The sequence below is a fragment of the Cladosporium halotolerans genome, assembly GCF_011745625.1.
Source record: "Cladosporium halotolerans strain TM138-S3 chromosome Unknown Sca42, whole genome shotgun sequence".
In the NCBI taxonomy this organism is placed as follows: domain Eukaryota; kingdom Fungi; phylum Ascomycota; class Dothideomycetes; order Cladosporiales; family Cladosporiaceae; genus Cladosporium; species Cladosporium halotolerans.
The window spans coordinates 109642-137327 of NW_027191493.1; the positions used below are offsets into that span (position 1 = coordinate 109642).

A 27686-nucleotide genomic window follows, 5' to 3' on the forward strand; every position below is an offset into this window, starting at 1 on the left:
GAATACCTCAGAGGTTGACCGAGTAGCTTGTGGCGGAAAAGATTGCGGGAGCTCTTCTTATGAGAACCATCATGTTTCTGCAATAAGTTGCTAGCAGTGGCGGTCTCTCCACAGTTAGATTTTGTCACTATCAATCCTCGCATCAGTCGCTCAATGATGGGCACCAAGTCTCATCTTCGCGTCAGCCACTGCCTGCGGCGTCGCAGATCCCGCTTCCTACAGTATTCATAGAGGCCGGCGGTATTGTTTCAGGTGGCAGGAACACAGAGTATTACTTGCTGCTATCTTTGAATCAGAGGAACTGTTTCACGACATGGTGCGACAACAGCAAGGACGTAAAGACAACTTTTTGAGTACTGCGCATGCTGGAGGAAAAGAAGATGTTGAGGTGACGGGCTCACAAGGACCGCGAACAGAGCGCACGGAAGGCCGCAAGCCCGTTCATTCTCGTGCTGGAGAGTGGCAACGCAAAGTGAAAGAATGCGAACACATCAGGCATTATCCACGGATTGTCAATTTCCGCTATCGCAGGGGTCAGCGCAAGGTTGAAGACCAAAGTGTGAGTGCACTACAGGGTATAGGTGTCCTGTCGACCGTTCCAATGTCAGATCCTTACAAGACGTCGATGGGACTGCGTGACAATAACCTCGGCGTCGATCTTGGTACAAGGTAATTTTTCGCTGTTCTCGGGATATCGACTTCGAGCAAGAGGGTCTGTTCTTGAGCTTGCGAGGCTTGAGCAAACGGTGTTCGCATTCAAATAAGGGAGTGACGAGCTCCTGGTCCGCGCGTTGGCTTCTTCGTTGGCTTGGAATCAGAAACCGGGGGTGTAGGGCTGCACATGGCAAGTCTGAAGGATGAGACTGGATAGCCGAAGTCTAAATTGTGAAAAGTCTCGCCGTATTTCTCCGTTCTCCTACGAATCAGCAGGGTTGCGATCCGCCGGAAGAGTTGCGACGAAGGTTTCAAGCACAGAGCCGGGGTGACGAACTTAGAAGCCATCATGATGAGCGCATATTGGTCGGACTGTAACGAGCGCGATATACAAGTCTGGATGGCACTCCTGTCACTGATACAAGCCCTTAAACAACCAAGCAAGGGGATAGTAAGACCTTGATAGTCGAACTTAGACTCGCACGCGGCGAGTGAGATGCAACGGCGGACAGATGCTTCCACTGATTCGGCAAGGTTCGTTGTGACAGCCACCGCCTATCATGCCCGAGATTTGGCCGCCAAACACTATTACGCATGGGCAATATATCGCGGACGGGTGGTGAGAGCCAGTGGTGAGGGCTTCGCGGTGAAGACGAACACGAGGGTCGAATTTTCCACAATTTTCCCATCCGGACATATGGCTTGAGAATGTTTAGACGAAGTTTGTACCCAGCCATCATCTTGTCCTTAAAGCCGTTGCGCGAGTTTGTTTGGACGGCTGTGCAAACCCACCCTGTCACGAAGCTCTATTTCGGCCATCCAATGCTGCTCAGCCCCAAGACACCTGCACTTTGACTTTACCAAAGCACGAGATCTAAGTTTCAAAAGCGTGAAGAACCGATATCCGCCCCCACCCGTGCCAGATCTCGGGGACAAAGGTGGTGATGATGGACTCATGTTCGCCTTTCTCGCATTACTATCTCGGCGTTCTTGAATGCATCTTTCTATGGCTTCTAAGGCAGCTTGGCGGTATTGAACACGTTCGCTTCCTCATTTCGAAAGATGCAGAATTCATGGAACGATCCCATTCCTTGGTCGAGCGCTGACGTCCCTTCTCGACCGGCTCCTAGCACTACTGCGCCGCTACCGGACACATCGCCTATCATCAAGCGCCGCCGGATATCCGACAACAACCAAGGCCGTCGGGCATCTAAGACCACCAGAGCTTGCGATGCTTGCAAGGTACTATAAGGCCTAATGGGGCTCCTCCACCCAAGTCTTAACATTCTATAGGCAAAGAAAGCTCGATGCTCGGGCATGAAACCGTGCACCACTTGCGCGGAAAAACAAATCGAGTGTACATATGAAAGCCAGTATCTCCGGGGCCGTCCGCCTACGCCGCAATCCTCGACACCAGAAGCCAGCACTCTGAGCGAGCTATCTGGAGTCCGCTCAAACAGTGACACCAAAGAATATGGTATCAGCAATACCCGTAGCTCGCCCGAGCTCGATCCTTCAGACATTCACGGACAGTACGTCGACCCCACCTGCGGTCTGGCTTTCCTCGTTCGCGCGCAGTCTCGTTTGAAATGCCCGAGTCCTGTCGATGCTGCCACTCGCCTTGAGCAATGGAATCAGCCGATCATCAGTGCAGGCGATAAGCCTTTGCTCGGTCTGCCGCTCAACGAAACCATTTCAGGCTTTCCAACGGCCGCTTCACATCCCCAAGCGGACTTTCCATCCGGCGCTGATGCAGTGGAGCTCTTTGATATGTTCTTCGACGTCTGCCTCGCGACGTACAAACCTCTTCACAGACCTACGGTGGAGAGCTGGTACAGAGGTGCATCTGGCAACATCGCTCAAGGACTGCCATTGACCCAAGGGCTCGGCAGCGCGGAACTATCCATTCTGATGAGCATATTCTCTATCGCCACTTACCACCGCTTCAAGTCCCTGGGATACACGGATGTGATAGCGCTTTTGTCGAGGAGCGATGCGCTCTTCAGACAGGCTTTGGCTTTCACGGATGACGAGATGGGGCCAGCGAGGCTTGAATCGGCGCAGGCACGTCTTTTGCAGATATTTTATTTGATGATGACCTGTCGAAGGTAGGTCACCATTGCAGTCATGATCAGAAGGTCAAGCGCGATGCTAATATGATCGTAGTACGTTAAGACCTTTTCCATGACCCGTCAGATTCGGTTTTTGGTTGCTGCGTATTGGGTGTTTCACAAGTGTCCATTTTCGCCTGGCTTGCAGATTTGCAGTACGCTTTGTGTCAAACTGATCGAACTGCTGAGAGCTGAACGTGAACGAATCACTGACACTGTTTCCAGCAACCCAGGCCTGGTACACTTTCGGGAGCGTGCTCCAGATCATCTCGGCTCTAGGAATGCACAGGCGGGACCGCAGACCAATTCTAGGCCCACCGGTCGACTATATCCATTCAGAAATTCGCAAGCGCACATTCTGGAGTACGTACGTTCTCGACAGATATCTTGGCGTCGTCTTGGGACGGCCTCGGCATTTCCACGACGACGACATCGATCAGGATCTGCCCGATCGCGTCAACGACGAAGAGATGGCCCCGGAAGGTCGTATAACGAGCGAGAGCTCCGAAGACTGCCAGTTGGATGGTTTCGTGTGGAACATTGAGCTGGCTCGCATTGTTGGGGCGATCTCCCACGATCTTTATCCAATCAAGCCGCTGTCAGAGACCTCTCGCATTGAGTTGACTCGCAGTTTAGGCAAGAAGCTTGACGCCTGGAAGGCCTCATTACCTGCTTTCCTCAGTACTGTCAAGCCCTCAAGCCTGGTCCGAAGCTTTCGCAGACAATGCGTTGCGTTACGCCTGGCTTATGACCACGCGGTGATGCATCTCTACCGGCCGTTTCTTTTGCCGCGGCGAGGCCGTCTCCCAACTCCAGACGCTACAGAGGCTTTCGGCCAGGAGAGCGTCCAGCTCTGCATAGCGGCGGCGCAAGACGCGTTGCGTACCGCGGACGGGTACGCGCGAGACGGGCCCCTGTTCCACGCTTTCTGGTGGACGCACTACATCACCTTTTGCGCTCTCACTGTCGCTTACGTATGGAACATGCAGCAACCGAGTGCTGAAATCGAAGGCATTGATCGCCAGAAATTGATGGCGCTTGCTGAGCAGTGCCAGGCACACCTTGCGCAAGCGACAGCTACCAACTCGCCCAGCCGTCGGTACAGCATCATCCTTGAAGAATTGCGCAACGAGTCAAGAAAGGGCTCTGTCAGCGAAAGCCCAGTGAATCAGCTGTTGTCGCCTGCTGGACTTGTGGAGTCGCCGGGGATCCAGCGAGGCATCCCACCGGCTGGGCAACCCTATGCTTCACAGCAGTTCGTGCACCAGATGGGAGGGCCGTTTGTCCAGTGGCAGGCCTCGGATTGGTTGGAGGTCGACGCATCGGTATTTCTCCGTGGCTTGCCACAATAGAGATGCATCTGACACGCTTTACAGGTTTATGGATCAATACAGGGTTCAAGTCCTAATGTGCATTGGTTTGGAGGCGGTCAATAGAACCGTCTAGGTGTCCCTTGCTCTGCCAGCACGCGTGGAAGGCCGGGAATTTGGTAGAAGATGCGCTGCAAATATATGACCGCATCCTTCTGATCGTGGTAAAATCTTAGTCGATTTGGATCACAGGTCCCCCTACTTCGATAAACATCTCTTCTTCCAACCTAACGATTAAGCGATTTCTAGATAATGCATCGAAGCTTAAGCGAGCTCGATCCAGGCGGCGGAGATGAAAAACTGTTTAAATTGAAGACACCGTCACCAAGGACACTCCTATGAATTGCGTGATATCCACGCGTACATACATGTGTGGGATGCAGTGGAGCGTGCGAGCTCGCATGACGTTGGCTGGCGGCGTTTGGGGAAAGGGAGGGCCGCTCCAGCTCCCCCGCGAAGCTTGGTCGTCAGCCTGCATGAAGCTCGACCTGCCGCCGCCATCACCTGCGCCATACACAACCAACTTCATTGTCATCACCTCACTCCCTGCACCAACCATCACCGGCAACTCCTCCAGTACACGCTCATTGCCTGCCGTCCGCCACACCCATCACCATGTCGGCTCCTACAGCTTCCCGCCTCCTCCGCCAGGCCACGCGCTCCGCCTCCCGCCCCATCCTTCGCTCGCGCCAGGCCAATGCATTTCACCTCCAGGCCTGCCGCACCGCCGTCCCTGTCGCCAGAGCCGCTATCTCCTCTAGGGCTTTTGCCTCCACTACTCCCAGAGCGACCGGCCTCATGCCCGACACCGAAAACCCGAGCACGCCTGAGCGCGAGTCGACTACCGCTGAGCTGATGGCCGCCGAGATCACCGATGAAGAATTCCACACGCTGTCCGACCAGTTCCTCGAGAAGGTCCACGAGAAGGCCGAGCAGGTTCAGGAGGGCAGGGAGGATGTCGAGGTCGAGTATGCTGTAAGTGAATTGATGTCGTGCGACCTTAATGGCCGGCTAGCTCTACACAAGAACGCACAGGTATCTAACGAAACTCACAGGCCGGCGTTCTGAACATCGTCTTCCCGCCCAACGGGACGTATGTTCTCAACAAGCAGCCGCCCAACAAGCAGATCTGGCTCTCCTCGCCGCTCTCCGGCCCCAAGCGCTTCGACTGGACGATGCAGGGCGAGGGCATGAACGAGAAGGAGGGCTCGGGCGAGGGCGACTGGATCTACCTGAGGGACGGCAGCTCGCTGAGCGAGCTTCTGAGGAAGGAGCTGGGCTTCTCCGTCGATTTGAGTGGACATGAGGAGGCTATGGAGGAGGCTCTTAGCAAGGATCCTACTGAGTAGGTTTTGGATCAATGAGCATTGAGCGATCATTCACGTAGCTATATCAGCGCTGCGCGCTGCGCGCTGCTGGTTATTGATTCCTACGGACATTTTGAGCGAGCTGGCTGCAGCGATTGTATCCAGACATGATGTTTCGGTTTCCGACCACGTTTTGCCCTATCTCACTGCTGATGCTGTCACGCCGGCGCTCTGGAGCAGCGCTCGAAAGTCGTGCGGCTGCTGTGTAGCCTGCTTGCCTGTGTGCCCAGAAATGCGATCCTTCGTCGGCTAGCTGGCACCTGCTTGCTGACCTCCGCGGTCTCAGCTTTCGCTGCCGACTTAGAGTCTCGAGCCCGTGTGTGCTTTGCTGCGCAGATAATACCCTCCTGAAGTGGCTTGTACTGCGCAGTCCGCTTCGCGACCACAGTCCCATCCCATATCATGGCGCCTGCTCCGCGAACTGCCCTGGCTCTCGTCCTGCCCTCAGGCCAATCTCTTTCCCACCGCTGAATCTCTGGAAATCTCACAACCCTTGCGACCTCTCTCACCCCTCACGCAGCAACCCCAACCGCCTGTCCTCCCACCCCTCCATCCGGCTTCGGCAGATCCTCCACGTCGAAAATCACCCGGATCATCAGGCTGCAGCTCGGGCACACCGCGATCTCCTCGCCGTCCCGCAGGTCGTCGATCGTGATCTGGAAGCGGTCGCCGCACGGGCACGGGTAGGTGTAGGTTTCGAGCGCCGCGTCATAGGTCATGTCCTGGTCGGGAAGTGTTAGCGCGAGGGGGGGGGAAGGGACGAGCGGGGTGGTACAGGCAGGCATACCTCGATCTCGATTTCGTCGTAGATGTTCTCGTCGGACATTTTGGCGGTCGAGTGCGCTTGCCTTGGGCGAGGTGAGGTGGGGTGGTTTGCGACCGGAGCGTGGCGTGAGTCTCGAAGTTCGCGGATGGAGAAATGTTCGAGATGTGGCGGAAATTTGGGCGGCGACACGTGAAGATCCGGGGAAAAGTGGCGGACCCTGAATTGGAAGCCATCCCACCTGTTTGGCGCTCTTGTACGCTCTCCGCGACTATTGTGAATTTTGATGCCCGCTGAGATACAGCTCTGGCCGACGGAGACCGATCGATTTCGCGAAATATCAGACGATAGGTCAATGCTGAAGTGGAAATTTGATCGAGCAAGACGTCGGCTTTGCCAGGGAACGCATCAAAGTCGGACGGACGCCAGTCAAAAGACCAAGCGGCGGAAACACATGCATGCTTCCCTATTTGAACCTAAGGAACCCTTGCTACAGTACGTAGGTAGACATTATATCAAGCCAAGTATGATAATCATCTGGAGAATCAATCGTCGATCTATTAAAATCTCAATAAAGCCATAATGTAGCAGCAATGTCTCGCTCGATCTAATCCGGCCAAGAAGAAAACACAAGCCTGCAGCACCCAGCTAGATCAATAAATAGGTATCATTCCTCGTCCACCCTTGGGCGCTCCGCCGACATATCATCCTCGCCCTTTTCTCGCAAGTATCACTAATCTTCCTCCCTTCCTCGATATCACCACCCATTCCTCATCCCCAACAACCTCCTCCCAGCCGACTCTACCGACCCCGGCCTCGCAGGCTGCCCAACGCTGAAGAACCCCGTCGCCGGCAACGACCCCTCGCCCCGTTGCTGCGGCTGCCCTACCATCCGACTACTCGTCTCCGTCGGCCTCAGCTCAGGCCCCGGCGCCAGTCTCGGCACCTGAAGGCGCGGCGCGGGCGGCATCCGCTCCATCGCTTCTCGCCGCAGCGCCGCGACGGCTTCTTCCACCGCGGCGTTGACTTGTTTCTTTCGCGCTGCTTCCGCCTGCTCGTCTTTCTCGACTGCCAGTTGCGAGAAGGGGACGTGTACCTGGTCCGTTTGCACTTTGTACATCGCGACTCGCAAGCGGAGGCGCAGCGTTTCGGCGTGGCTGATGACACTTTCGGCGTTCGTGTCGAAGACGGGCTGCGAAGGCGGAAGCAGTGCCTCGTTCCGTCTCTCTCGCTGCTCCACTTGATGCGCTTCCTCCTCCTCATCTTCCCCTCGCTGCTCCGCTTCCTCCTCCTCCTCCATGACCCTCCTCGCCCTCGCCCGCGGCCTCTGCTGCGACGCGGGATCATAATCGATCAAGTCCGAGAAACTCCCCTGCGTCTCCCCGCCGCTGTCCGACGGCGTATTGGGTTCCGTCGGCGAGTAGGCCACGAATTCCTCCCCGCCCCTCTGCTGCGGCAGCGTCTGCTCCTGCTGCGGCGAAGGCACGCTCTGCGCCCTCGCTGGCGTCTTCGGCGGCACGCCGAACACCGACTGACCTGCGCCGCTCGATATCCGTCTTTTTTTCAGGTATGTGAAGCCGTACCCTTCGTCTGCGGCTTGCGTGAAGCCGCGCTTCAGCGGGCTGCCGGTCAGTGCTCGCTTGCCGGTCCAGGGCGCGGGCGAGGAGGGGTAGATTTTTTGGTTCGTGGAGACTTCGCCTAAGATGCGGCGATTGGAGGCTGGGGTTGTTGTTGGGAGGGGTGGGCCGAGGGGGCTCGTGGCCATGGCGTTTTCGTCGAAGGGGTTGGCGAAGTGGGGGGTTGGTGGGGGGTTCATTGTTGCTGTATGGGAGGGTGCTGGGTTGGAAAGGGAGGTTCCGGGGATTCGGGGTTGGAGATGGTCGAGGGGAGGTTGTTATGTTGGCATTCGCGTTTTCGAGGTCGACGTGAGAGATGTCAAGGTAAGTTTCGAAAGCTGTACGCTGAAGCAGGTAAGGGAAAGGGTGGGTTATGGTGAGATGGAAGGTGCCTCGCTCGTTGGAAGCCAGGCGTGGTCAAGGTCGAGGTCGAGGTCTGAAATCGCAGTGATGAAGTCGTCCCCCCCGTCAAACGAGCATTCGCTTCCGGTTGCGTTCAAGCTCGGTCGGGCCTTGGGAAAGTCTTCACAGTGTCCAGAGACCTAGGACACAAGGAGCGGATTCGATGATGAGTGCCATGCACGTCGGTCGTAATAGGCTCGTTCTCGTCTCTAACAAAGTCTCAAGACGCGGCCAAAAGCGCGCCTGGATTCGCGGGGAAGGCTGGCGCTCACCGCGCTGAAGGCACGGGGGCACGTGAGCGTCTCGCTTGGGGTTGTTGTTATAAGATGGCGCGGATATACATGTCGTGCATGTAACTGATATACACCTAATCTGCTGCTATCATGCGTTAAAATCGTCAGATGTCAAAGAGGTAAATAGCGCATGTGCCACAGTAAAGATGGCAGAAGTCGGTGCACTACGAAGAGTAAGGATCGATTCACAATGTGCTTTTCACACCGAGGACGAAAAGGAGTGTGATTGACTTGATTGATCCCATTTGAACCCTCAATATACTCCCCATTCCACACATCCTAGAAACATTACATCTATGTTATGTACCCGCGCACACAGATTCCAGCGCCTTTTCTCCTCTCTTCTCTTCTCCTCCTGGAAAATCATATCAAACTCCGTGCGATCCGTCCTCAAACCGGACCGAGCCCTGCGAGCCTCTCGGCAAGATCCTCCAATAGCAACAAAATCGATGCGCGCGCTTTGCTCGTTCTAGAGGTATATAGGTCGTAAGCGATGGTGCACGCGCGCGCAGCGTAAAATGATATTCAGAGAGAGCAGCAGGCGAAGAAATAACGCCACGGGATGCGTGACGTCGGTGGTATCGTGAAACAAAAAGCGAAAGGAAAAACGAAAATGTCGGAAGCCGCTGATCGGCTGTCCTGCGCGAGCCCAAGTCGCGCGGATATGCAAATGATGCTCCGGTATTCAATTTTGTGCCGTGGAGAGAACCTCAGAAGTGAGTGGCCTCTTACACTTCCTCGGTGAATCTGCTGTTTCGGCTCCCGTCTAGGGAAGCCGGGGTGTCGCTCCGGGCGAAGGCGGCGGAGGTGCTGGGTGTCCAGGATGGAGTGCCGGCCGCGGCGACGCTGGGGTTTTGAACGTTCGACTTGGCGGCGTGCACGGTCGGTCGTCGTTGCGGGCCGGGGGACATGGTCAGCTGCTCGGCAGCGTCGTAGTCAGCGCCGCCTTGGGCTGGCAGGTTTGTGTCGGAGAAGGGGTTGGGAGACGAAGATCCGTCGCCACCGTAGAAGCCCACGCTGTCGCGGTAGAAGGAGTGGCTGCTCAGATTCCTATCCGAGGGGTCCTCGGGGCTCACTAGAGGCATCGTGGGCGGCGGAGACCTTGGGTTGTGGGGAGGTCCTGTCATGCCTTCGCTGAAGGCTGATGGCAGTTTGCGGCCGGCGACCCGCTCGAAGCCACGTTCTCCAGAATCGCCACCGCTGTTTTGGCTCCGGTTTTGGTGTCTGAACAGTGCTGGAATGGCGCCGGCGAAGGGCATAAGGCCTGCACGCTCAGCCATACCAGGTCCTCCAGAGCTGGGCCCACTAGCGGAGTCGGCTCCAAATCCAGCGGCATTGGGAGGGAGAGCGCTGTGGGCGATCTGTGACCGCTTCTTGTAGCGTCGCCAAACGAGAAGGACCATCACCAACACGAGCGCAAGTCCCGCGCAGCCACCAACGACACCGCCTGCGATTGAGCCTGCAGGAGCCTGATCGTCATTCCCTTTGTTGCTCTCTGAAGTACTGGTAGCTTCAATGCCCGAAGAGGTTGCCGTCGCACCTTCTCCTGTGGCTCCTGCCAGGCCAATACCACCAGAGTCGTCAGACGAGCCTTGGGTGGATGAGGCTGTGGCTGTGGAAAATATGGTGGAACGGACGGTCGACCCATCACTGGAGATGGTCGTAACAGATCCGCTTGACCCGGTAGGAGAACCCTCGCTGTTCGATGTGCGGGAAGATGACGGAGAGATGGTTGCAGTTCGGCCGTCGGAAAGAGTGGTGGAAAAGACTTCGTCGGAGCGTGTGAATGTTTCAACGTCGCCATTAGAGAAAGTCGCCAGGAACAAAGCATTGAAATCGATGGAGCTCGAGTCGGTGGTCTGGGAGGATGTCCGCGAGGTTGCCGAAGCTAGGTCGATTGTGACGTCTGAAATGAAGACTGAACTACCGCTTGTGCGAGTTGAAGCTGGGACAGTCAGTGAAACGCTCACGATGGTGAATTGCTTGGCGACTTACCAGATGTGGTCAAATTAAGTCTGTTGCTAGATGAAGCGGTAATAGTCGGGGCTGTATATCCGCTGACAGTACCAGCAATTATGGAGCTGGAAGATTGAGACCCGGTTGCCGACACGCTGCTGTTAGAAGACGTGGAAGAGTCTACAATTGTGCCTTGAGACGACGGTGCTGCGCTGCTACGTGCGGGAGCAGTACCGCCGGTGGACGCAACAGCAACGATATTTCCAGTGCCAGCTTGTGAAGTTGCGGATTGGGAGCCATCGCTGGACGTATTAGAGGAAGAATCGGAGGCGGATGCAGAACCTGTCCCAGAGGGCGCGGTTCCAGAAGGCGCAATCCCGGAGGGTGTTATTGCGGAGGTTGTAGTTCCAGAAGACCCCGTACCAATCAACACTCCAGTTCCGGTTGAGCTGGGCGGAGATGACGAGCTCGGAGTTTCTGAAGAGCTGGGAGGGCTGGAAGAGCTTGGGGGGTTCGAGGAGCTGGGGGTGTCCGAGGAAGATGTAGTGGAATCTGACGAGGGCGTGTTGGACGTAGCGGGCTCATCTGATACTAGTGTTGTGGAAGTTGACAACAGACCGGACACGTCGGGGAGATCGGCAGTAACAGCAGCAGTAGCAAGAGCGGTGTTACCAAGAGCGTCGACCGAAGCAGTGACTGCTACGACCACCTCTGCGTTTGATGTCGCGGTCTGAACTTCAGTTGAAACAGCAGTGCCTTGGCGTCGTAGCAAGCGGGCTCGCTCTTCGAGGTTCGCGATTTGTTGGTTTCGGATCTCGAGGTGGATCTCTTCAACGTGATGTGGTGACGGCTGTGCGTTGGACGAAGGGTAGGTAGGCGTTGCCTCAAGATGCTCGACGCCGTGAGAGTATGGACCGACGGAGCGGGTTGCCGTCTCTGCTTCCAGCAAAACATCATCCTCCGAGCTAAACAGCTTTCTCCGTTTGTTTGGCGGCGCCATCATCTCTTCCATGGAGGTGAGGGCCGCGCCAGGGCCGGTTCGGAAGGCGGTGTCAGCGGGCCAGAAGTGTTCGAGCAGCGCGGGAAAGGACTGGTATGTTGCGAGACCGGTCGCAGTGTTCTGCTAGCTGGGTGTTTCCTTCAGATATGCATGTACTGAATTGTCGGGTGTGTCCAGGCGAGCTCGGTCGCAGGAAGACGGGTCGCTTCGCAGAAGCTGGGAGTGCGTGTGTGAAAGAGGGAGCGATTGGACGTCGGACCAGAAGCCGGCTTTCGGGGCGGGTTGTAGCGACAGGATGCGCACGAGCGCGGCGGACAGGGAGATGGTGCCGGTAGGAGATGGGCTGGAGGGTGGATGCTGGGCGGTGATGATGTCGGTGGTGATGGGCTGGCGATGGAGGAGCGGTGGTGGTGCAGGCGGTGGATGCGGATGGCAACGATGGGCGAGCGGTCGGTGCGTAGGTCGGGAAACGGGAGTCCGGCGCGGCGTGGAGGTGCGTCTTCAGACGACTGGCGGGCGCTGCAGGCAGGCCGTGGTGGTATGGATGCGATGCGAGATGGGCGAAAGAGCGGCGGCGGGCACGAGGGTGGCGAGCGGCGAGGGCCTGCGCTCGGGCTCGAGGCTCAATGCTCGATGCGTGGTGGGCGTGGTGGGCGAGCGGGCGTGGTGCTGGCGCTGCAGCTGGGCGATGGGCGAGGAACACGAGGCGGAGGACGAGCGCCCAGCTCAGGACGGGCTGCGGACGGGCTGCAGTGCTGCACGCGGCCGGCGTCGTGGAGGCGGCGCGCGCGCTCCAGCCGGGCTAGTCGAGCCTGTCCGCCGTCGCTTGGCGCACGCGGCACCGCAGCCCAGGCCTGCAAACGCAAATGCAAACGCTTCCGCAATCTGCCACACGAACTTAATCCTCGCGTTTGATTGCTGCATCTCCCGTCACTTAATAAGGCGTATGCAACACACTGCCCAACTGTTTACAGTATACACAGTGTGTAGTCACCTCGACCAGTGCCGCTCGAGCAGCTGGACATCAACTCATCCACACCACCCGTGGCACCTCACTCCCCCGCTGCCGAGGGCGTGTCGCAGGGTGGCAGCACACGTCGCCGCTCTCTCTATTCTTAGCGCAAGATTCGCACTCAGCACGCGCCGTTGCGCTCTAGTCGCTCCCTTGACGTAGCAGCACGCCTCGCCCGCCCGCATGCCCTCAGCCGAAGCACGTTGGGGAGCGCGCACAACCCAGCAACGCGTTGGCTAGTGCTCGCGGTCATGAAAATCATCGCTCCCGTCGTGCCCTGTACGTACCGCAACTGCACCTACAAACCCTGGTGCTTGTCCTGGTGCGCCAGCTGTGTGCCGTCTTCTGCCGCTGCACCCTTCTCCCATCTGCCGCCGCCGCTTCTGCAAGGTCCCAGGCGCGGCTGAGGCGCCTTCTCCAACGCCTTCACGCTTGGGCCCCGTCTCCCAATTCGGGCTTCTCATGGACGCTAAAGCCTTGCTCGACTCGGCTGCCGGCACGCTGACGTCTCTGACCTCTCGTATCTGGGGCGCCGCGCCTGCGATCGAGATGCCGCCTGGCTTGCGCGCCGTGGGGATCCAGGAACAGGCGTGCCGGCCCAGAAGGCAGCCACCAGGATCGCCTTGGTTTTGGGACTACGAGGACCCGCTTGGTCGGAGAATTAAGGCGCTCTGCTTCTGGCCAGTCTGCGAAGTGAGAAGCCGTGTCACAAAGCCCGCATGTCCTGCTTGACCGTTAGCTTTCATGCGATCTTGCATGCGTCGCCATTCCTTCTGCGTGGAGAGGACCCGTCGTGCCACAGCAGCAGCACCAGCAGCGTTGAAATGCACGCTCCAGTTTGCTTCTCGACCATGCAGATCCTCTTCTGTGACACTTGAGAATGCTGTCACGCTTGTAACGTTTCAGCGTGGTCATCTCGCTACACCTCGCTACGGTGCCGGTAGGCCGAGATCGTCTGCTGAACGATTCATCAGGACATGAAGATGCGTTCCTCATGCGATCGCTGCCGTTGAATGCGATTCACTGTCACTTGTGCTGGTGTGTCCTTGATCCCGCTAGTGAAATTGTTCCCCACTGCTACGCTTTGTTATTCTGTCAACATCTTCTTGCAATGAGTAGCCAACTTGCACGCGTCTAGATCAGACGACGACCACAGCTGGGAACTTGACGATCGTCCAGTGGACACAATTCGAGTCAACAGGCCTCTCACGGTTTTTGCGTGTAGGTCGCGAACTTCATCTCCAATGTTCGCTTCGATTCGAGTCCATATCACTCGAAGAGCCCAAGTCTCGATCGTCAATACTTGTTGGTGTTTGTAAAGGATGATCCATTTCATGTTACGTAAGAGAGATTGGGCTATATGAGGCTGTGTGCCAAGCCTTGGCTGTCACTCCTTCCATCCGTAACAATGCTGGCGATGAAGCTATCACCTCCCGACATGGGCTATGTAATATTATACTCCAAAGTACTGCGAGCCAGAGTCTGCCCTAGACTCGGCACCTGGCCATGTACTGTTCCACGTCGCCGTGTGGCCGTCAAGTCCCGTGACCACCCCAGGCCTCGAACAACAACTCTCCATGTGATCGTCCCTCTCCCATTCCTGACCGCTTTCTCACACAGCAACATTGTCACTATCGGCTACATGTTATGTTGTCTCACGAATCACCACAAACGCTGCGTCAAAATTTGTAACAGCTCGCTTCCCTTACCCTCGTAAGCGCTTTCCAACCCCATCGCCCTCCGCCTCCCCGGCGGACGTCTTCGCTGCTTGCTCCGAAATATTGACATCCCATTAGCGCCCGCTCTGAAGTGGCCAACGAGATGTCAGATCGGAAATGTGTCAGGGTAAGGCGATGGGGATGGTATGGAACCTATTGTTCTTGCTGATGGCGGATGACGTTGGATGGGGTTGGGATGGGGGCTGCGTTTCCGCGGATCGGTGAATGGGCGCTTTGCGATGTGAATTGGAGAGACACGGACAAGGCGCTTTGGATGGGATGAGATTTTTTTCTGGTCATGTGCAATCTATTGAAGTGTGTGGTAAAGGATCATTCAGGATGAGACGGCGAGAGGGCATGGTCTTTGCCGTTCATGTTTGGAAAGACGGTGAAAACGCCTTCCCGTGGACCATTTCATGAACAAATCTTGACACGAAAAGCCGTCCATCGGTCGGTCTAGGCAACCTTGTCCCAGAGGACAACTAGACTTCAAAAACCGGCTCGCAATTTTCTTCGGATTGTAAACTTATTATCTCAATCGTTTTCGAGCGGCTTACTCCGCTTGTCGACTGATCATTGCGAACGTAAATATTTCTTTGCCATCGTCTCGCGTTCTCGAAACACTACCCCAAGTCGCGCGAGTCATGGGTCTCGAGCAACGCCCGCCCGTCGGCATGTGAAGAAGCTCCGCAGTGAAGCTTGATCGCGGGAAGCTCTCACATTTTCCCGACTTGCGAAGAACCAACAAACACGTCGCATATCTATCCGGCTCTTGGGCTTGCACCTCCTATTTATGACAGTGGATCTCGTACAAACAGCTGTCAGCGTGAAACCAGAGCGCAAACCCCAACCCATCCAGCAGCGCTTTCGCGCACAAAACAAGCCACCACCCAATACCTCTCTCTCTCTCCCGCCCGTGGCCATACGCAGAACAAAAGCACAATGCAATCCGCCCGCCAAATCGCCCGCCTCAACGAAACAGAACTGCAGAAGTGCATCCCGCCCTCCGCCTCCTGGCACACCGACTACCGCGACACGGCCTACATCCACATCGGCGGCCTGCCTTTTGAGTTGTCCGAGGGCGACGTCCTGACCATCTTCTCGCAGTACGGAAACCCCGTGCACGTCAATCTGGTCAGGGACAAGGAGACGGGGAAGAGCAGGGGGTTCGCGTTTTTGAAGTATGAGGATCAGAGGAGCTGTGATCTTGCGGTGGACAATTTGAGTGGCGCGGGCGTGCTGGGGAGGGTGCTGGCGGTGGATCATTGTCGGTACAAGTTGAAGGAGGGGGAGGTGGAGGGCGAGGGTATGGAGGATGATGTTGGAGAGGAGGCTGCGGATGATACTGATAGGGAAGGTGAGGGGAGGAGGAAGAGAAGGCGGCGGAGTAGGAGTGAGAGTGGGAGTGAGGAGGAGGAGAGCAGACCGATGGTCAGGGAGGAAGTGGAGCTGGCGAAGCTGATGAAGGAGCATGATGAGGATGATCCTATGAAGGAGTTTTTAATTAAAGAGAAGAAGGAGGAGGTTGCGGACGCTTTAAAGAGGCTGGAGGTCTCGAAGAAGGAGGGGAGTGGCAGGGAGCGGAATGGGGAGAGGAAGAGGAGATATCATCGGTCGCGGAGGCATGACTCCGAGGATGAGGAGGAGCGGAGAGAGAGGCATCGGGCGAGAAGAGAAAGGGAGAAGGATGATGATCGGAGGGATGGGCACCGATCGCGACGCACAGAAGATGGGGACGAGAGGCGGGAAAAGCACCGGTCACGCAGGGAGGATGATGCTGATGACCGCGGTAAGGACCATCGGGGATCGAGACGTGACGATTCCGAAGACGAGCATTATTCTCGTAGAAGAGATGACGAGCGAAGATCGAGGCGCGAACGGTCTGCTGAAAGGGAGCCCGAACGTCGGAATGGACACGACCGATCACGGCGTGATGATGCTCGAGAAGACGACCGCCAAAGACGGGACTGAGCCCGGATCGAGTGTCAGCATGCAAGAATGAAGCTCTCGCATCCTGCTGCACTGCAAGCTTCCATGTACAGCATAATATTAGTAAGGACACTACACCTCATCCCCCTTCAACTTGGACGTCCTCTCATGCCCCTCTTGATCCCCCGTATTCACCGTCCCGACCTTCTCAATCATCATGATCCCTGTCTCCTGCTCCGCCACAGGCCGATGCTGCATTGCCCTGGGCACCTTGAACATATCGCCAGCTTTCAATTCGACCGTCTGGTCCACGCCCAGCTTCTCGGCTTCTTGTGGCGAGCTTGCTTTCGTGCTGAATTCGAGCTTCATGGGGCCACCAGAGACGCAATAAAAGACTTCATCGGTGTCTGGATGTGAGTGCCAGATGAAGGAGCCTTGAATTTTGGCGACTTTGACAGTATGTGATGAGTCGACGGTCAGGACGTGTTCGGGCTGCCAGTGGTCGGAAATGGCGGCGACACGGTTGTGGAGGTTGATGGATTGCATAGTTGCCGGGAGCTCGACGGTGTAAGCTCTAAAAGTGAGATGTTAGGCTCGACTGCACTGTTGGCCTCGCAGTACTGAATTCTTCATATGGTATAAGACACACAAGCACAGCCGAAAAAAAGGTAGACTTGTCAGCCCATAGGGCGCGGAACATGAGATTAGCGTAGGTGCATATGTCACCCCTCCCGGGTGAGCGGCTATGTGCACAATTGGCAAGTAGCAGTCATAATAAATCGCTGGGCTCACGATGAATACATTCTTCAGGCCTTTGCACGTCGCCATTCCGCAAGGATAAGTGATGTGAATCTGACTTCTCATTTTATAGTGCTTTCGTGGACCCACCAAAGAAGCTACTGCCACACAATAAAGGTGCATCTATCAATGCTCAAAGAGAGTTTCCCTCACGAGATCGCTGAAGATGAGCTAACGGTAGCTTTTGTCGTTAGGGCATGCTGACCAGATCGATCCTTTATGCTAGGCCGTTGCATGCTCAAGGCATTTTTCAAAGGGTCTTTGGCCATATTCAAGTGACATCTCATCACTCTGTTCTATCGCATGCCATCACGCCACCCCTTTGAAACAGTCGTGTTTCCAAGGAAGAGGTGAACTCTGTCGTGATGACGATTTTCGTACGTACTTACGACCGCCTGCGCCGAAACTCTTTCTCCGCGCATGGTGGGAACGCGTGCTGGAGCCCCACTCAACAAACCTCGGCCTTTCGCCCGACCGCAGATCAGCAGCGCTGGACGAGACCTTCCCAATCCGCCCTCCGCCTACTCTGCCTTCAGGGCCCCAGCTATGCCATCGATCCGCTTAGGCGACCTGCCGACGCAAAGTGTCAGCAACGATTGCTAACACCGCCATCTATCGAATCTGGGCTTGGAGACAGATCTGGATCTGTAGGCTTGCCGAACGCGGCCCGCCCGATAATTTCTAACCATGGCCGACGACGAAGTCGAGGACGTCGCGCGCCAGGTCGCTGGCTCCATCTCTGAGCGGATGCCGACTGTGATCACCCAGTTGCTTCATAGAAATTTCTCCGGAAGCATTGATGGCCTGCGTCTCGATTGCAATGTTACCCTTGGAAGTGCTTCGTGTATAGGCCAGGAGCCCATGGTGCAGGTCATCTCGGTCGATGTTGGGAGCCTATTGAGACAATTTCCAAGTCGCATGGATACAACGACCATCCAGCTTGCTGCGCCGACTTTTGATAGAGCGCCTCTGCCGCCACCGGAGCCTGTGGGAGGCGTCTCGAATGCCATTGAAGCACGCAATTTCAGACCGCGCTCGACCTTGGTCACACCGGCTCCTACGCCCGAAGAACAATGCGACGAGCCTCCGTTGAAAACGCGGAAAGCCACCGGCGGCTTGCGAGTGGTCGTGGATCCAAACGCAGAGCCTGGTTCTACTGGCAACACTGCACGCAGGCTGGAGAGTGCTGGCCGCGTCTTTCCCCAGCGCAAAAAGAATGTCGGAGACAACCCTGTCTTTCAGCCGTCGTCTCTCCAAAAATTTGTAAAAGGCGTCTTTGAAAGCATCTACTCGTCTTTGAAAATGGACCCGACCGAGGTCATCGAGCAATGGCAGGCCATCGAGTTCAACGGCCAGCCGAAACTTCTCACTAGCACGGAGAGTGAGCTTGCTGCCAGAGACAGCTCTCTGAACGGAGGCGGTACTTTTGGCAGGATGAGTATCCTCGCTCGCAAACTTACACAGACCAGCCGAACTTGCAGGTCGCTTGAAGTGATTGTACAAGCAAAATGGGTGCAATTGTTTGACGACCGCGTTCATGAATTGTCCGCATCTATGAGTAAGGAGAAGGCGAAGAAGAGTACTATCTCAGAAGCCTGTCTCGACTTCAACTGGACGGAGAAAGAACTGCGCAACAGAATGGGTGTCTGGCGCGGTTACCAAGACATCCAAAAGGCTGGCGGCTGGGCAGCCTTGGTCTTCGCTGGCATGGGCCTCTATCGCTTCTGCAAGTACCGGGTATCATTCAACGAGGAGACTTTCCAGGCTCTCCGCGCTCTGCGACATAGATTCGAGGTTGCGGCCGACACTCTCCACCCTCGCTGGAGACACCTCCTCGGCATTGTAGGCGCATCTACCGAACGCAAATACACTGGTCACCCACACGACTACGTAATTGGTATGCCAAACAATGAAGCCGTTCCCCTCTCCATCACCTATCAGCAATGGGATAAAGACTTCAGCTTCATCCATCTCGACACCTGCCAAATCGACGAAGACGCCTGGGGCCTTTACGACCCCCGTGTGGTCCACGCCGCCCACAAGGAAAGCGCCCATACCTGCCAAATCTGCCACGAGCGCCAGTCCGACGATCCGCCGCAAAACAACTGCTCATGTTTCCCAAACCTCTACCCACAGACCATCCCACACAACGCCCCCGTTCAAGTCTACCGCACTCCCAACGGCCGCAACAACGGCCTTGTCGCGTGCTTGCCTTTCGATCGTGGCACGGCTGTCGGCGAGTTCGTCGGCCAGGTCACGTCCGGCTTGTCAAATCTGGACGTCATGGTGGGCCAGACGGAGAGCGCCAATTATCAGATCTGGCAGGGGCGGCAGGGCAATTACACCAGGTTTGTGAACCATTCTTGCCAACCGAACAGCCAGTATGAGCGGTTCATGTGGATGGGCACGCAGAGAATCGTGCTTGTGAGTAAGGGAATCGAGGCAGGCGAGGAGATTACGGTCGACTATTCGGATACTTATTGGAAGGTGAGTGTTCAAGTGATGCATTCTGTAGTTTCGCCTTGAGGCTGACGATTTGTGTAGAATCTCGACAAGGAGTGTTTGTGTGGACAGCCGAAGTGTCGGTACAAGAGCCGGTCTCGAATTTTGACGCCGCCGCAAAGCCGCTGAAGAGGCCTCATCAACGTCTACAACGATTTCGCTGCTACAACAGAGTGACTTCGCGGAGCTCATCGTCTGTGAAGATCGTTTTGATTTCGAAATACAGGAATCTCTAAGCTAGACTATCGCGCCTGGAATCCGCTGGCACAGTCCGAGGCCTGAACTTCGTGTGGAAGTTGAGCTGCCGCACGAACCACGCATTGAAGGTCTGCCACTCGCTGCCAGGTGTTTCCAGCTCGACCTCGAAGTTTCGGAGGAACGTGGGTACCAGCTTGTAGATTTCTAGGAGACTAAAGATGGAGTCGTCAGTAAAGGGTTCGTTCTGGACGACAATTCTGACGGCAGGGTAGTCTTACCTGATGTTCTTGCCGATGCAAGTACGCGCGCCGGCGCCGAACTGGAACATAGTCGCCTTCATCTCCTTCAGCTGAGCTGGCGGGGCATCAAGCCAGCGCTCAGGTCTGAAATCGTCGACATCTTCGCCGAAGATCTCGGGTCGGCGGTGCAGGACCCAGGCATTGCAGCCGACGATGGTTCCACCGGGAATCTGTTCTCCGCAGATTTCCATTCCTTGAGGCGGCACGATGCGTTCAAGAATGAGACCGGGTGCTGGGTGAAGTCGGAACGATTCTTGGATCACGGCGTCAAGGAACGGCAGAGTCTGGCTTTCCTTCCATCCAACTTTGTGGTACGGTTTCTCGCTGATCGTTCCGTTGCGCGCGGCTTCGTCGAGCTCTTCCATCAGCTTCTTGTAAGCTTTGGGGTGCTTGACGAGGTTGTAGAAGACGCTGCTAAGGCTGATGGCTGTGGTCTCGGAGCCGGCGAACACCATGCTGTTGCAGGACGACAGTACCTGTTGATCGGTCATAAACTCGGGGTGGTCGTGCTGCGCTTGGGTGAACTTAGTGAGCAAGTCGACTCCCTTGCCGCTCGACTCATCCGCCTCGCCCGTCTCGCGGACTTTGCTCATCTCGCTTTCGCGAGCGGCGGATTGCTTGAGTGCGAATCGAGTCACTGGGAACATCTTGTTCGTAACGCCCCACCGCTCCAGCGCGAGTCTGATCGGGTTCTTCTGCCAGACCAGATCAAGCAGAGGCATCTGCCCAACCGGGCCAGCATACGCGAGGAACCGACCAATAAATTCAACAATGCCTTCAACGTCCTCGTTTTTCTCGACAAATCCAAGGCGTTTACTCCATGTCAGGTCGCCAATGACATCGAAGGCAAAGAACTGCAACCACTGTGCGAAATCACAGGTCTTGCCAGATTCCAGGAACCGCTTCTGCGTCTGCTCGATGAACACGTCCGTCGTGCTGTCTACCAACGGCTCGTAGTTCACCAGCGACGACATAGAGAAGGCGTTGTTCACGCATCGCCGGTACTTGGCGTGGTACCCTTCGTCTGTCGTGCTGAAGAGCGAGTAGATCGGCCGGCCTTTCGAGATAGCTGCTTGTACTGGGTAGAACTCGGACTATCCAATTGCGTTAGCACTGGCCGAGAAACGGTACAGATGACGGAGAAACTCACCTTAGTCATGCCCTTGTTCAGCCCGTAGATGGCTTTTATCGCCCGCGGATCCGCGAACGACAACACATTCGGCCCCAGCCGCACGACGTCGCCGTGCTTCCGGTGCAATTCCACGTGCGTCCATTGTGCTTTTCGCCCACGCACGTCGAAGTACCGCCACCAGTTTGTGTAGCCTGCCAAAGGGTGGCCAGGGTATTTGTTGAGGCCGTTATGGAATTTGTTTTGGAGTAGTCGGATGGCGAAGCCGGAGATGAGGATAATGGGCCAATAGGCCCGGATGAGCGGGAGCAGCTCGCTGGCCAGCATGTTGAATAGGGCTGGCGAGATGGGAGAGAGTTGAAAAAGGAAGGGATGAGGTGGTGAGACAGAAGGGAGACTGGATGAGGCTCACACATGTACCTACTTATTGTATGCCGCCTGTCAGAAATGCTTATCGGCTTGCGGCACACCGCATTGCATAGTTTCGCGTGGCTTGATACGAGCGAGGTCACGGCAGATGCAAACTCGGCATGTTCGGTGTCGACTGCGGTGCAAGTCGTCCAGCGTGGCTGGCCACGGCACTTGAGAATGAGAGGCTGTTGATCTAGGGCTGCGGCTTAGTTTGTGCCGATCTTTGGAAGTTAGGCTGGCTGATTCTGCGGTTGCAATAGGCGTTTGTGGCTATAGACCGTCTTGGGTGATAGTAGTGGTCGCCGTGCATTTGATGGGTACATATCTGTTTTGCCATCTGTTTGAGTAGCGACTGTTACAACAAGCGTGCTACCTTGCCATCACCCTTTGATCGAATCCAGCCTCCGAATCGCCGACGCTTCCGCGTTCTGCGTCTCTCACAACTGCCGAGTGTGGTGGTGGTTACGTCTTAAGGTCGCGGCCCCAGAGTCTTGGAAATCCGGAGCCCCGTGATTGTGACGCTCCACAGTTTGCCCGTCAGCTTTCGGCAGTTGTGATGAGCCCATCTGCCGCGGCTCCTGTTTGGCCTTGTGATGCATAATTTCAACAATCTTAAAGACCTGGCTGGAATCACAAATCTAAGCCCCTCACCTCCGCGTGGACTCACGACATCTGGTCGCAAGTTTGTATGCTATCCAGCGAGAAGAACTTTTGACCGGAATGGGCTCATGCACGTATCTCGCCGTCAAACAGGGCTCGCATCCTCTGAGCAAGATACAGAAGTGACTGCTTTGGCGACAACTGGTAATTGGAGGCATTGTCTCACTCCATTTGCACATTGATTAATTCTTCGCCAAGCTCCTCAGAGTGAGCCAGCCTGATTTCTTTTGCACATCCATATCCTTGGACCATCGTTCGGGTATATCGAAACAGCTCTGCAAACGACATGTACCAGTCCTTTCTGTCTACAGCGCACCCGGAGCCATCCTCTGCACAATCCAATTATCACAACGGGCGAAGTGGGCTCATGTTTCTGTTCATCTACAATTGTTTGGGGGAAAGAGCGGAAAACAAGGAGTTCTCACTAAGATACTACTGTCCTCCGCGTTCAGCATTCAGCCTGGGACCTTTCCGTCGCCGCGTATGCGGATTGCGAGGGTATCCTCGCCAGACGCAAATTGATGCTGGATTGTTGACGAGATAGATCAATCTCGGCAGAGAAGCCCCAGCGCTTTCTTCCAGCGATTATAGGTACGCTTAAGTCATCGGCGAAGTGCTAACCTTTCCCCATTCTCGGTAAGATGTACCTCTAGAGAGGCCTCATATGCGGAATTCTTCCTTGAGCCTCGCGGACCTAAACCACCTCAGCGGAACGAATTGAATTGGGGAGTCGGGGAGGAAGCCGAACTTATCACACTCTCTCCAATGATAGATCCGGTCACCACGAAATGGACTTACGAGTCTGCGGTGCACGGCTTTGCGACACCACTCAGCCTCCCACGCCGAATGGCGATTGTCAGCATGACCAGAACGTCTCGACGCTTACTTCAATTGATCACCTTTGAACAGCGAGCCACATCCTCTTGGGTTGTTAGTGAGGCCACGCCCGAGACTTAGTCTCTGTTGCATGGTTTGAAAGCCGTGTACGTTCCTCACCTCATTGCTTTTGAGTCGGCTTCCTTTCAAGGGAAAACAGCTCCTGTAGCAGTAGAGCTTGAGAAGGCATTGCACAAAGGTCCACCGTGGAGTCTTGCTGGAGGCGATCACGCGAGTATGTTGTGGTGCGATGATTCTGGCGTGTCGGATAAGCGTTGGCTTGAAGCGAGCTACTTCTATTGGGCGGGAGATGCGCCCCGAGTATAGTGGGATTATACGAACGGCACCTGTAGGTACCCTCTGGTGCTACATCCAATTAAGAGCGGTTGATGCAGCCCTCCTTGTTGATGATGCAGACTCGTTACCCACTGTACTTCTTTGATTACATCCGAAGACTCGCCTTAGACTTGATACAAGTCCCTGAGAATTGGTCCATCGCTTTTCAGCGCAAAGCAAAGAGGTGCATGAAGGTGGTAGGCCAAAGCGATCACGCACGGAATCTCTTTGGAAAACGACATGTTATGCGATTCAATAGTGCCATGACTGAAACACCCAATGACTTGAAGTCATACAGCCAGTACAGCGCCCACAGCCTTTCATTATTGCTACTCGTGTGCTCAAGACTTCCGCTAATTCGAGCGAATGTTACTCATCCTGCTCTCCCCCGAGAGTTCGCTCGGATCCAACCGACCGCCTGGTGCCTCCGCGGGAATTTGAGAGGACTGAGGGAGTTCGTACGCGCCGTAGTACTCTCTCACAGCTTTTGAATGCCCGTCTTGAGCCATCAGCTCTTCAGAGTGTTGACCGGATCTCCCGTAAGCTGAATGGTCTTTTCTATCGATGTACTGAGCATCTCTGCTGTCTTGGCTCCGTCGGCGATGGCGGCGTCGGCGCCTGAAGACGAAAATGAAGACTCCGATCAAAGCGGCGACCAGGGCTACGCCTACTCCCACGCCGATTCCAATACCCATCGGCAAGTTACTGCTCCCGCTCTGCGTCGGACTTGCAGAAGCGGATTCCGGGACTGTGGTCGGTTCCGACGACTGCGTCGCGCTGCCGGCAATGGTTGAGGGAGGGTTGGTAGCTCGACTCGAAGCGCCTGGAAGTGTCGTTTTACTCAATTGTGATGTCGTCGTCGTCGCGTTCGTGGTTTCTTCGCTGGACGTATCTTCGGTCTGAGTTTCGGCGGTGCTAGCCGTTGTCGTCGTGGTTTTCTCGCTGGTGGCATCGCCGGCATCTGTTTCGGTCTTCGCCTCGCTGATATCGGTATTGGCTGTGGTAGTCGGCGGTGCGGTCGTGGTAGGGCTTGGGGACGAGCTGGCGCTGGGCTCGCGACGAATCCAGAACTGCCCTGTGTAAAAGCCACCACCAATCTTATCCTCTTGTGTGCCTTGCGCATTGACTGCACGGAAGGAGAATGGTTGACTGTTGTCGCCGTTGTCGTCGACTTCCCACTCCCACCATGTTTGCGTGGTGCCGGCTGCAAAGGAGTTAGTCAGAACTTGCTTCCACGGCTCATGAGCTCGGATGCAAGTGAGGACTCACTGACGCATGTCCTAGCGGTGTTGTATTCGGTTCCAGTAATGAGGAATAAGTTGACCGATGGATATTTCGTTTCCCACGAGACATTCATCGTTGATCCTGCCGAAAAGACGTACGACGCCTCCGTGTTAGGACTAATGAACACGCCATCTGGGTATTTAGGCGGTGGCGGTAGGTATGTCGTCGTCTGAGCGCTGGCCACAAGCAGTCGGAAAGACCATAAAGCAAGAAAACGGCAAATCATCGTGAGGCCAGCTCGGTGACGATGACAGACGCTGGCTCGAACTCTCGTGAGAGACCTCAGCCCGGTGTCATAAGAACGTACCGGGACCATGCATGTAGTTCATATTCCGGGTGGCTTGGGTGGGCGGCTGTGCCGCCATGCAAAGCGATCAGGCATCGCGCCTAACAGCCGGTTGCCATTGAGGGATGGCTTGCATGCAATCTTGGTGGAACACGCTAAGGACCGCTCCACCTAGCGAGTGACTACACCGGTCGTCCTGCAGCTAAGATTGTGTTCGGTCGACGTTGGCCTGCAGAAGAAGGCTACAGCACATCGTTGCTTGGCCGATTTATGTCGGCGTGCAGCCTGTACCATGGGCAACAGCATCGCAGATCGATCAGACTGTGCATGCTTCTCATGATGCTCACAGTGCCCAGAAACAGGCTTCTCGCCTCATGGCGTTTTTGCATGTTGGGGCAGTAGCGACAGCGCGCATCTCGGCAAGGAATTTATATTGCGGCGTGGAAACTAGACGCCGCAAAGGTGCAGGCCGACGGGGGAGCAATGGCCCAGCCGATTCAGCGGGTATGTCAGACAGTTTTGGTCGTCAGGTTTTATGTGCTCGATGCGCTGGGCCGGGACCAAGGGCGGCTTCTTGTGCAAAAGACCCATCGCCCGTGATGTTAGTGATGGTGTTGATGTCTTCGCTGAAGAGTCCCTCAACACTTTTCCGCGCCATACATTCCGAGATGTCCAGCGTCACTCTGTGCCTGGACTCCGGTCCGCTTCATGAGAGTTACGGCCAACGACCATATGACTTAGCAGCTGATTGTTGAAGGATCATTTCCGCATTGTGGTCAAAATCGATTGCCTTGCCTGATCTTATTTTTGTGCCGTCTCGCTGCCACTCTATTTATTAAGCGCCGTTATGCTTGTCGGCGGGCCGGCAGGTGGGCCCGTTCAGCCAATCGAACCCATCATCACCCGCGCCAAGAGTAACTGCTTGCTTGCCAACTTGCAGACGAGCCCCGTTTGGCTAAGGAAGAACAGCTGCAGAAGCGAATGGATACCAATTTTGGGCAGCGGCTATCATTCATGGCCCATCCAGACTATGCCGTATGCGGGTCCTCAGCCGGTCATCCTTGAAGGCGACCTCCGCTAGCGCACTCTGGCCATGCGCCTGTAGGCAGGAAGGCTCTTCAGGCGTTTCGCCATCACACGCGATGGATGAAGCGTACGCGCCTGATTTACCGGCGGAGTGGCCGTCTGCCGGCGGATAGCCTGGTTCGTGAATGCACTGGCCTCTTCGTTTCGTGACTTTACGCCGTACAACAGGCTCTCTTACCAGGCGAGTCGACTTGCCATCTTGACTACGAATCGGGAAACGCTCAAGATGCTGCCCGCGAGAACAAATCGCAGGACGGTGGTCACGGCGGCTGTGAGCGTGTTCTTGGTCTTCCTTCTCGGCTCACAGCTTCACCTGCTGGACCCCTGGGCGGCAAATCCGCATGCATACCTTACGACCAGCTTCACAGAAGGCTCCGCACATCTTCCGTGCCACGGCCTCCCGGGCGCGAATGATACTCTTGTCATCCTGAAGACTGGTGCTGGCGAAATAGAAGACAAGCTTCCAATTCACCTTGAGACGACTTTCCGGTGCTATCCCAATTTCATAATCTTCTCTGACTGGGCGGAGACTTTCCGCGGCAATGTTGTCTTCGATGCTCTTGAGGATGTCGGCTCCGATCTCAAAGAGACACATGAAGATTTCGATCTTTACCGGAGACTGCAGCGCGGCGGACGAGCAGCGCTCGCGCCTTCAGAGCTGAGCGGACAGCTGAGCCGACCGCCAGGTGCTGGTGGCAAGCCATCCAATGCTGGCTGGAACTTGGACAAGTACAAATTCCTGCCAATGGTGCGACGGACCCTAGAAGAGCACCCTGCGAAGAAGTGGTATCTTTTCATAGAAACTGACACGTACATTCTCTGGAACACTCTTCTCGCGTACATATCAGCTCTGGACGCCACGAAGCCGTACTATGTCGGTGGCCAGACTTGGATTGGGGATGTTTTATTCGCACACGGCGGTACTGGCTTCATTGTCTCTCGGCCTGCACTGGAGATGGTCGTTAAGGAATATATCGAACACAAGTCCGAATGGGAGACTTTCACGAAAAACCACTGGGCTGGTGACTGTGTTCTTGGCAAAGCTTTCAAGGACTCTGGTGTACCACTTACAGAGGCTTGGCCCATTTGGCAAGGAGATGACATTGGTAACATGAACTATGATCGCGTAGACAATGGCGTAAGAAGGCAATGGTGTGCTCCAACGGCAGCGTACCACCACATCAGCCCGCCTGTCGTTAGGGACTTGTGGGAGTTCGAGCAGCAGTGGACTTCTAAGAAGAGCAAGGTAAGTTCGATCTGCAAAGAGATTCTCTTTGGGTGGCGCGAAGACTGATCTCAAATCGCAGGATGAGGCACAGTTCTTGCGACACAGAGATGTATTCGGCGAGTACATTCTCCCTCGTACACTCCAGGAGCGAACCGACTGGGACAACCACAGCGACAAGGAGCTTTCTGCTTCTTCCTCACCGGATGATTGCCGCGCGCTATGCGAGCAGGACAAGTCTTGCTTACAATGGGCGGTCTCTCCCGACAGTAAATGTTTGTCCACTTCTCGTCCAAATTTGGGAGAATCTTCGGAAGGGACTCACTCAGGCTGGATCAGCAAGCGCATGTGGGAGTTTTATGATACAGGTCCTCATTGTGATGGAGCGCAGTGGATTGTTTGATC

General features: G+C 55.7%; 11 protein-coding genes across 11 annotated transcripts; 5 read left to right on the plus strand and 6 right to left on the minus strand.

Moving 5' to 3' along the window:
* The first annotated feature begins 1649 nt into the window (after window positions 1-1649).
* On the plus strand, window positions 1650-4336 carry WHR41_08420 (uncharacterized protein). The gene is made up of 4 exons (XM_069377024.1): window positions 1650-1896; window positions 1948-2722; window positions 2991-4090; window positions 4142-4336. The coding sequence occupies exons 1-4, from the start codon at window positions 1717-1719 to the stop codon at window positions 4199-4201; spliced, it is 2115 nt and encodes a 704-aa protein (XP_069225984.1). The 5' UTR covers window positions 1650-1716; the 3' UTR covers window positions 4202-4336.
* A 414-nt stretch (window positions 4337-4750) lies between these two features.
* On the plus strand, window positions 4751-5484 carry WHR41_08421 (uncharacterized protein; the record flags this gene model as incomplete). The annotated part of the gene is made up of 2 exons (XM_069377025.1): window positions 4751-5110; window positions 5191-5484. 2 exons carry the CDS (start codon window positions 4751-4753, stop codon window positions 5482-5484), a joined length of 654 nt encoding a protein of 217 aa, XP_069226011.1.
* A 1-nt stretch (window position 5485) lies between these two features.
* Window positions 5486-6426, minus strand: dph3 (Diphthamide biosynthesis protein 3). The gene is made up of 2 exons (XM_069377026.1): window positions 6290-6426; window positions 5486-6224 (listed from the first exon to the last, which is right to left on the minus strand). The coding sequence occupies exons 1-2, from the start codon at window positions 6326-6328 to the stop codon at window positions 6015-6017; spliced, it is 249 nt and encodes an 82-aa protein (XP_069225978.1). The 5' UTR covers window positions 6329-6426; the 3' UTR covers window positions 5486-6014.
* A 596-nt stretch (window positions 6427-7022) lies between these two features.
* Window positions 7023-8081, minus strand: WHR41_08423 (uncharacterized protein; the record flags this gene model as incomplete). The annotated part of the gene is made up of 1 exon (XM_069377027.1): window positions 7023-8081. The coding sequence occupies one exon, from the start codon at window positions 8079-8081 to the stop codon at window positions 7023-7025; it is 1059 nt and encodes a 352-aa protein (XP_069226015.1).
* A 1223-nt stretch (window positions 8082-9304) lies between these two features.
* WHR41_08424 (uncharacterized protein) lies at window positions 9305-12171 on the minus strand (the record flags this gene model as incomplete). Its single annotated transcript, XM_069377028.1, has 2 exons — window positions 10572-12171; window positions 9305-10521 (listed from the first exon to the last, which is right to left on the minus strand). Exons 1-2 carry the CDS (start codon window positions 11542-11544, stop codon window positions 9305-9307), a joined length of 2190 nt encoding a protein of 729 aa, XP_069225980.1. The 5' UTR covers window positions 11545-12171.
* Window positions 12172-15204: 3033 nt separating this feature from the next.
* On the plus strand, window positions 15205-16264 carry WHR41_08425 (uncharacterized protein; the record flags this gene model as incomplete). The annotated part of the gene is made up of 2 exons (XM_069377029.1): window positions 15205-16051; window positions 16110-16264. 2 exons carry the CDS (start codon window positions 15205-15207, stop codon window positions 16262-16264), a joined length of 1002 nt encoding a protein of 333 aa, XP_069225981.1.
* Window positions 16265-16323: 59 nt separating this feature from the next.
* On the minus strand, window positions 16324-16737 carry WHR41_08426 (uncharacterized protein; the record flags this gene model as incomplete). The annotated part of the gene is made up of 1 exon (XM_069377030.1): window positions 16324-16737. The coding sequence occupies one exon, from the start codon at window positions 16735-16737 to the stop codon at window positions 16324-16326; it is 414 nt and encodes a 137-aa protein (XP_069225982.1).
* Window positions 16738-17393: 656 nt separating this feature from the next.
* WHR41_08427 (uncharacterized protein) lies at window positions 17394-21725 on the plus strand. Its single transcript, XM_069377031.1, has 2 exons — window positions 17394-19476; window positions 19534-21725. Exons 1-2 carry the CDS (start codon window positions 17677-17679, stop codon window positions 19618-19620), a joined length of 1887 nt encoding a protein of 628 aa, XP_069225983.1. The 5' UTR covers window positions 17394-17676; the 3' UTR covers window positions 19621-21725.
* On the minus strand, window positions 19330-21444 carry WHR41_08428 (uncharacterized protein; the record flags this gene model as incomplete). Its single annotated transcript, XM_069377032.1, has 3 exons — window positions 19330-19901; window positions 19968-21082; window positions 21139-21444. The coding sequence occupies 3 exons, from the start codon at window positions 21442-21444 to the stop codon at window positions 19724-19726; spliced, it is 1599 nt and encodes a 532-aa protein (XP_069226020.1). The 3' UTR covers window positions 19330-19723.
* A 1903-nt stretch (window positions 21726-23628) lies between the features above and the next one.
* On the minus strand, window positions 23629-24757 carry WHR41_08429 (uncharacterized protein; the record flags this gene model as incomplete). The annotated part of the gene is made up of 2 exons (XM_069377033.1): window positions 23629-24604; window positions 24670-24757. 2 exons carry the CDS (start codon window positions 24755-24757, stop codon window positions 23754-23756), a joined length of 939 nt encoding a protein of 312 aa, XP_069226021.1. The 3' UTR covers window positions 23629-23753.
* Window positions 24758-25931: 1174 nt separating this feature from the next.
* On the plus strand, window positions 25932-27684 carry WHR41_08430 (uncharacterized protein; the record flags this gene model as incomplete). The annotated part of the gene is made up of 2 exons (XM_069377034.1): window positions 25932-27302; window positions 27364-27684. The coding sequence occupies exons 1-2, from the start codon at window positions 26283-26285 to the stop codon at window positions 27682-27684; spliced, it is 1341 nt and encodes a 446-aa protein (XP_069225989.1). The 5' UTR covers window positions 25932-26282.
* Window positions 27685-27686: the final 2 nt, after the last annotated feature.